General features: G+C 42.5%; 1 protein-coding gene across 6 annotated transcripts in view; it reads right to left on the bottom strand.

The window, feature by feature from the left end:
- Positions 1–397: 397 nt before the first annotated feature.
- The window catches only part of LOC126475123 (inter-alpha-trypsin inhibitor heavy chain H4-like), a 306,057-nt gene continuing 297,610 nt past the window's right edge, over positions 398–8,844 (bottom strand). For all 6 annotated transcript variants that reach the window (XM_050102753.1, XM_050102761.1, XM_050102734.1 and 3 more), the window contains exons 18-19: positions 3,709–3,845; positions 398–637 (exon numbers count right to left, since the gene is read on the bottom strand). In XM_050102753.1, the coding sequence (XP_049958710.1) occupies positions 583–637; positions 3,709–3,845 (192 nt within the window). In that variant the 3' untranslated portion in view covers positions 398–582. The remainder of the gene's footprint in view (positions 638–3,708; positions 3,846–8,844) is intronic.

The raw sequence follows: 8,844 nt of genomic DNA, 5'->3' as shown, positions 1-8,844 counted from the left end.
AATTTTCTGCACTTTTTGAAATACTTTTATTAAAAAGTCAGTACTGGTTTCGAAACAAGCGAGATACATCTTCTGGTGACAAGCGTTTGAACACTCATGGCCGGCAAAGTGGGAGCTAAGTCCAATCGTTCATCGTCAAGATGAAAGGCTACATTCTGCATTTGGAGACGACTATCAACTGTGTTAAGACTTTGCATTTGCAAAACTTATGGACGGTGTGTACTTGTACTGTACTATTACGCCATGGCTGTACCATGATCTTGTTTTACGCCTGCAATATTGTCAACCAAGCGTGACTTTGTGCCGTTATGATGGTTGGTATAGTAAAGTGCTGAAGCGAAAAGGGAGCATTCAAGAAAGAAAACCAATTTTATCCGAATAAAATGAAACTACCATCTGTTGTGACAATATTTAATGTCTGTGGATAATAATCACGAGCGAACAATACTTTACAAATTATTCAACAAGGTTTTGTCTTTGTATGAACGTCAAATATTCCTATCATTCTCTCCACAGCTACGGAAGGCAATTTCTGGAACAAAACTCTGCGTAGAATAACGGTCTCGGCAATCATCGTGCGCCTCATCCAAGGGGCGTGGCGGGAATCGTGTTGTCCGGACAGCAAGCTCCGACATAACTGGAACAGAAACACAAAAATAGTTCAGAACGTAACTGCGCGGTCCATATAGTCGGTGAAACAGAGAAGCTGTCTTACTCGTCCTAACTTCCCCTCGTTTTCGTGCTTTCCTTCTCTCGTTCAGTAAGTCAACAAACACGCAACACTTCTGCGTTAAGGAATATGTAAGAGATCTAGAACCGCTAAACAGTCGTGAAATTCAAATATGATATTGGAATTTAGCAGGAGCGGTTTTGTGTTGAAGCAGTTCATATTTAGATTGCATCTTTACAGCTATGAATAAGTGGAGACGTCAGTGACAGATCGTTGCAGATTTTCTGCACAAACATACTACTGATATCGAATCATTTTCCGTTGAGCTCTACGTAGCGTAAAAATGACATTCTGAATCGGTATTTCGTGTATTTTCCATCTCTAACAATGAAATATTTTTGCTGGTATGTTAAGATCCTCACAGGAGGTATTAATAAGAAGCTCATGTGACTACGAGCTGAGCATCTAAAAATCCAAAATGCAACCGTAAGTAAGGAAACAACGATAGCAGCGTTACATCTGTGGTAAAGTTTGAACCAAAGGCTCGAACATTTTTTCTATTTACGCAGTGTATGAAAGGAGTTTGTCACTGTATAAAAAGCTCTCGTTAGTAGTTGATAGGGAGCTGGTCTAAACTGAAAACTTTTTATAGTAATGTGCTGGATTCCTTACTGGTTGTAGTGTGTTTTGAGAGGAATAACATCTTCAGTTTGCAGACGATATTTGGACGCTTATTTTCGGTTTAGTACATGGTTAGGGATCTTGTTCCCGATGTCATTTTAAATTATTCTGAAATCTTTTCTTCCAACATGGGAGTACTCGCGTGAAGGTCAAAGGTTAGGGCCCATTTACCGTAATGTGTCATTACCTTTTCCTACCTTGTTGACATAATTCCTCTGAAACAGGTAGCGATTTGGCAACCAAAATTTCAGTTAATAGCATAATACATTGAGTAAGATTTCATCTCTCAATAATAGGGCAATAAAACAGATAGATCTTGATTAACAAGAGTTTCGGCTAACCTAAACAGCTCTTACTTTGCAGCTCTTGCTTTAATTAAAAAGGGAACAGGCAGGCCCTCAATGATAACAGCTCCAGTTACAAAACTGAGATAACAACTCTCCTCTAAACCAGTAAGTAATAAAATTTAAATGACTGAAAATTTCGAATGAACTTTAGTTACACAACTGACTTCGACTAATAACTCTCGTTAAACCTGTAATTAATAAAATTTAAATGACTGAAAATTTTAAATCAACCTTAGCTACAAAACACTCAGACAAGTAACTCTCACGTAAACCAATAATAAATAAAATATAGAGACTCCGATATTGAATAACTTCAATACAAAGAAGCAGGGACCAATTGCAAAATAATTAACCTCGGGGAGCGAGAACATATTACGCCGAAATGGCGATAATAGTAAGACCCAAAACGCTCTCTTTAAACAGTAATAATTAGTCGTAGTAAATCTTTATGTCATTTTGTTCTTCATTGTTCGTTCCATTTGTTCGGGACAGACGTCCCATGACACCCATTCAAGTTTATCGCTGATCCGTTTACTCAGTTTTTTGTTGCAGAGGGCGATTAACCCTCTGACCGAGCACGCTTTTTTTATCTCATTTTTGTTCTATATTGTTCGTTGATTTTCCTCGGGTCGGACGTTCGATGACACCCGCCCAGGTTCTTCATTGATCCGTTCACTCAGTTTTTTTTATTACAGAGGGTAGGTAACCCTGTGACCGAACATGCTGAGCTAACGTGCCGGCCGCTGAGCTACAGTGCCGGCAACGCTTTGACAGCACGACGGCGCGGTGTCGCTGCGGCCTGCACGGTTAGAAAAGCCAGACAGGCTGCAGCCAGCAGAAGGCGAGCTCCCCCCTCGCGCGGTGTCCGTTATCAACTGCCCAACTCGCCTCGTCACAGCACGCCCGTCCTCCACCAACAACCTCGAGCAAAGATCTTAATGGCCCCAAACCACAGGGGTATCCCACGAAAGATCGGTCTAGTGGCGCCAGCAATTCGAAAGGCGACACCAACAACCCCGCTACGGCTCAGCCTGAAATTAATTATTTTTTCTTCCGTGTTTGACAAGACATTATTATTAAGATTTAAATAGAAACATATTCCATAATTTTCGGGCGTGCATCAGGAACAGCAGTGCTTCATTTTCCAATATTTTGGCTATTCCATGTGCAGCCATCTCCAAGGCGAACCGGCGACTGACAATTCCGACTGTGCAAGTGTAACTGTTTCTGTCGTAAAACACCACAATATACTGTCGAGTAAGGTAATAAAGTTAAAATCTTCTTGGTTATTAGGTCGCGTCATGTTTCTTCTAAAATGTTCGACGTTTCGACTCCTCTGCTGGGATCTTCCTCAGGATATTTTGGTGTTCACTACTGCTTGAACACTGAGACGAGTGTCGAGTCCACTTATAAAGGGGGAGTTTTCTGGCGTTCGTGCTGAAGAAGTGATAGTATTGGTTAAAATTCATAGGGCTACCATTGGTGGGCCATAGTCATAGGCTAATATTCCCGCTCTGATGCAGAAGAAGGGGCGTATGGTACCTCATCTCCTGTGAATACCATTGGCGGTCCATCGTCATTGGATAGAAAGGCACTATTCCACACTTATGTTGGAGAAGGGTTATTGGTTGAAATGCCTGCTACCGCTATTGGTTGGTCGTCATCAGTGGCCAGATTCGAAACCGACAAAGCAAGAGAGGGGCAATGTTTAGCCAAAAGCGTCAGATAAAAATTTAGTAAGCATCGAGTCAGCAAATCGTCAGTGCTTACAAATTATATGATTTGTTATTAAAATGGATGGAAGTTTAAGGAAGGACAGGCAGCGAAGAGGAAAACCTCCGAGACAGCAAATGAGTCGTTCAGCCTCCTCCTGTTCTGATCCAGTGATTAAGCGATCTGCAAGAACACAATCAGCAGACAACACCCGCAACAGACACGAGGGCTTGCATTCTGCACAAATGACGCCACAACGTTGTTGAAAGTAATTCTGTATTAGAAGCAGCTACTGACCTGCCGTCGACCTCACAGAGGTAGGGCAGGAAGTCATCCAGGTTGTCAGTGAAGTTGGGCAGCACGCAGTTGGCCAGGTGTCGGCACTGCCCGGGTCCTCCATCAGGGGTCGCACACTCCTCCAGCTGCGACTCCGTCTGTGAAGGAAACAAAAAGCCTTTCAGTTTTGAGGTGTCTACTACATTTACTTCACAAGCTACAATCGCAGCTCTAGCAGCGATACATCCGCTCTAAGGCAGCACCGTACCAGATAAGGATTTTCGAGAAACAACATACTCTACGTGAAAATGAATGGAAACAACGTCGATTGTATACCATCCACACACACACACACGAGTGTCGCTCTTAAGAGCAACAAAAAAAAAAAAAAAAAAAAAAAAAAAAAAAAAAAAAAAAAAAAAAAAAAAGGTTCAAATGGCTTTGAGCACTACGGGACTTAACATCTGAGGTCATCAGTCCCATAGAACTGAGTACTACTTAAACCTAACTAACCTAAAGACATCACATACATCCATGCCCGAGGCAGGATTCGAACCTGCGACCGTAGCGGTCACGCGGTTTCAGACTGTAGCGCCTAGAACCGCACGGCCACCCTGGCCGGCTCCTAAGAGCAGTCAGGCCCACTTTCTCTGGTGTTTCCGCAGACTTCTCGTAATTTAGTTTTGGCATCGTGTATCTGGAAAAATGGTTCAAATGGCTCTGAGCACTATGCGACTTAACTTATGAGGTCATCAGTCGCCTAGAACTTAGAACTAATTAAACCTAACTAACCTAAGGACATCACACACATCCACGCCCGAGGCAGGATTCGAACATGCGACCGTAGCGGCCGCTCGGTTCCAGACTGCAGCGCCAGAACCGCACGGCCACTCCGGCCGGCCTGTGTATCTGGAGTCAGCCCAAACAAAAATTGCTCATCACATCTTCCATGGGATGCCCTGACAGCGAAAACCCTGCTCTCGCATCTGCTGACTGCTACCGCCAAATATTCAGCGCTACTGAGTGGCTGCTAGTTTGCTATTTGTTCTTCGTATTTTACTGTCCCTGTTAAAACGTATTGACTACCGAATGGACACGTAAAATTCCGGTTCAAAAATCATTTTGTTTGTAACTGCACGCAAACCTACACTTTCTGTTGACACTGGATGTGGTATGGAACATGTTATGAGCAATATCTGGGTCCACTCAATCTACAAATTGCCAAAATAATTTTTATGTTAAGTTTTTTTTTTTTTTGAAATTTGGAAATTTCTGGTAAGGTTCTATGGGACCAAGCTGCTGAGGTCATCGGTACCTAGGCATACACACTAATTAAACTAACTTACCCAAAGGACAACACACACACACACACACACACACACACACACACACACACACACACACACACGCCCATGACCGAGGGAGGACTCGAACCTCCGGCGGGGAGAGTCGCGCAGACCTGGTCAAGGCGCCTGAGACCGCACGGCTACCCAACACGGCCATGTTTAGTTTCCCGCTATTTTCATTTCTGCTACATATCATTACTTTCGTCTCTATTCTGTTTACTCTCATTCCATATTCTGTATTGATTGAACAGTTCATTCCTTACAACCTACTTCTCGTTCACTGAGGGTAGCAATTACATCAGCGAATCTTATTACAGATATCCTTTCACCATGAATTTTAATCCCTCTATTGAATTTTTCTTTTATTCCCGTGATTTCTTCTTCGATGGATGGACTGAACAACAGTGGCGAAAGGCCATATCCCAGTCTTACCGCCTTTTTAATCCGAGAGCTACGTTCTTGGCCTTCGATCTTATTGTTCCCTCTTGGTTCTTGTTGATGTTGTTTATTACCCATCTTCTCCTCTTGCTTACTTCTGTATAGGGCAGTTAAAACAAGTGTCGCCTATTCCTACAGAAGGTATTATGGGTCAGAACTGGAACTGTAATTAAATGTCCGGAAACCAATACCTGTTGAGATAACGCCCGCTGAAGATCCAAATCACAGGTTGCATTTCAACAGATGACGCAAGATTCACAAGAGATGACAGTAAGTTAACACAACACGCACGTGTGGACAGATGTCAATCCTCGAACAATCATGTGGCCCCAGAGAAAGAAATCTAATCTGGTGAGGTCCAAGGATCTTTGCATGTGTGGTGTTCAGTGTAAGGTACTGCGACCGCCAAGCACGCACTAAAGCGCTACATCCTGGTTAACTGCTAGATTCGAGCGACAGGATGGCACAGTACTAGGTACCTGAAATCAACTCTGGTGTAACGATGTTTCAAGAAAGTACTTTTTGTACTTTCAGCTCGCAACAGCGCTAGTTAAGCATGCCTGATGATTAGTGAATGTGCGCTGCAGACATATAGCTGCGGAAAGAGATATTTTTTGTTGTTGTTCCGTCATCGTATCTGTCTGTTTGGCCACAGAATTTTTGAGGACCCTGTAGTGCGGTACGCCTAACTTTTTCACCTCAAATTATTTTTGACCTGTTAGGAAAACTGTGGACAATTTACGCCATGATGAAGAGCTATCATGGGCTGTTGAAACAAACAGTAATGTATTCTCGCAACTTCATTCATAGCCGTGATACAGGCATCAACTTTTTGCCTTAAATGGAACTAAGCTATTTTTTGTTGCAGGAACAGCAGGTCACAGAGAGACGAATTCAGTGGTATATATTTTGTGTAGACCTAACAAGTAATCACGGAGTAAGAATACATTGAATATAGTAATTATTTTTGTCCTCTTTATGCGGCCATTGAATGACCTATTATTCGAAGTTCATGCACCTCTCCAACGAAACTTGCACCACCGACACATTGATAGACGATGTTTACGGTACTCGCCATGGAAACCTGAGTCGTCGAGGCAAGAAGTAGGTAGGTAGTTAGTTATGTGTTGGCTTTCAGAGAGGAAGCTGAAAGTCATTTAAATCACTGTCTGAATTGACGAGATTTGTTATGTAGAATGCTGCAGTTAATTTTTTTTTTTTTTTTTTTTTTTGAAACATCCCCAGTCTCAAATCACTAATAATGCGTTAAACATAATGAGGCACCTAGACTTTTCACCTCGAATTACTTGATCCTCTAAGTATGATAATTTGCCGAAAACCTTGTTTTCGATATATTGAACCTTTCACGGAATAGAAGGGTTGTAATGACTCACGCGACTCACACTATGTACACTATTCGGTGAAAAGTAAAATGTGTTAATATCTTACCAAAGGTAAAGCTTTTTTTTGAAGGACAGTAAGGGGGCCACACCCTGATCACAAGGGAGACCGCCTCCTCCGTACTTCACTCTTGGCGCTACACGTGGCGGCAGATGACTCTCTTCAGGCTTTCGCCGAGCTCATACCCGTACTTTGGAGTGCCACAGCATGCTTCATCATCCAAATAATTCGTCTGCAGTCATCCACTGTCCACCTCAAGCGCTGCTTGACACTGACTACAGAAATGTGTGACCTACGATGAGCTGCTCTGACATTCTACCACATTCTTTTCAACTCTGTACGAACACTGATTGTGCTAGCTGGACGTTTGGTAGCATTTAGGAACTGACTAGTGATTCCTTACGCTGATTTGACGTGAATTTTTACAGCCAGCCGCAGCAATGCTCGAATGTCGCTGCTCAAATGGTTCAAATGGCTCTGAGCACTATGCGACTTAACATCTGAGGTCATCAGTCGCCTAGAACTTAAAACTAATTAAACCTAACTAACCTAAGGACATCACACACATCCATGCCCGGGGCAGGATTCGAACCTACGACCGTAGCGGTCGCTCGGCTCCAGACTGAGCGCCTAGAACCGCACGGCCACTCCGGCCGGCTAATGTCGCTGCTCAACAACTCTCGACTTGGGGAGCTTTAGAAGGGTTGAAATGTCCCTGGTGCATTTCTTACTCAGATGACATCCAGTCCACCTCTGAAGACACTGAACCCTGACTTGTTATTGCTTCTCTACTGACAGCACAATGTTCCCCGCCGCCTTGTATATGGCGAATACGCCTCTATTGACATCCAGTAGTCACTTCCGAATTACGTACTGGCGTCCGTATTGTTTTGATCACGTAGTGAACAGAGTTGCCAACGTCTGACTGCGTTGCCTCAAACAATGTCCCGTTGTCTTTCCTAAAATCTCTGTTCACCTTCATCAGCATCTAATGAGGAAATTCGTCCATATTTACAATACTGTATTTTAAACTCACCTGTTTGTTCGTTTAATTGTAAAAATGTATTTTTATGCACGTTGAAGCATCATTCAGCGCGAAATTATTAACGTAATTGGAACTTCGTAGGAGAGTGTATCTCTCATTATCACATTGTATGACCATCGAGAGATTTGTTGTCAGTGGTTTCTGCGGATATCCGAACCTGAAATGAAAAGTCGCAGACTTGACATTAGCCGGAAAATATCGTTCTGTTACCAGACTGAAGGCGAAGCTTTTTTCCACAAAGTATGACCTCAGATGAAACATGAGTTTGGTTTTATAAACCTGAAACAAAGCGTCGTCCCATGAAGTAGTGACACAAAGATTCGGCTCAGTAAAGAAAAATCAAAAACACATCCATCGCGGCACTACTGCGTTTCTCCAGTAATTATCTAACTGTTTGAATTGTCGCCAGACTTCTATTTGAAAATTACGAGTTGCAGCCCAGCGACGGCTTCCAATACTCTCACACCTTCACAGCCACCACGCCTCCCCCTCCCCCTGTCCCATCTCATACTACTTGAGATTAAATTTCAGATTATCCAACTGGTTTCGTTTTAAAATCGTTGTATCACTCTTCTGGACAACCTCGTTTATTTTACTTATGATGTTCACAAGCGAAAATCAAAAACAACAACAGTAGAGTGAAAATAATTACCGCAGATGTCAGCTCTAATACTTCATCCTTGGATTTTTAATGTATACTACCTAAGCAAAGCTAAAAGTAAAGCGACTGAAGAAGTAAAATAGAGTTGCATACACCAGGAAGAAAGTATTGAAAATAATACTTAATATGCTGTCAATCCATAATTAACTGATGAATGGAAACCCATAAAGTAATACATTCATAAAACACATTAAGAAGCAGACTAAGAGCCAGACAAGATACTACACAGATGACGAAACGTATGTGATTGAATGAGAAACATATCG

This window comes from Schistocerca serialis, chromosome 1, assembly GCF_023864345.2.
Source record: "Schistocerca serialis cubense isolate TAMUIC-IGC-003099 chromosome 1, iqSchSeri2.2, whole genome shotgun sequence".
Lineage (NCBI taxonomy): Eukaryota > Metazoa > Arthropoda > Insecta > Orthoptera > Acrididae > Schistocerca > Schistocerca serialis.
The sequence above is the reverse complement of the archived record's forward strand: the minus strand, read 5'-3'. Positions and strand labels throughout refer to the sequence as shown.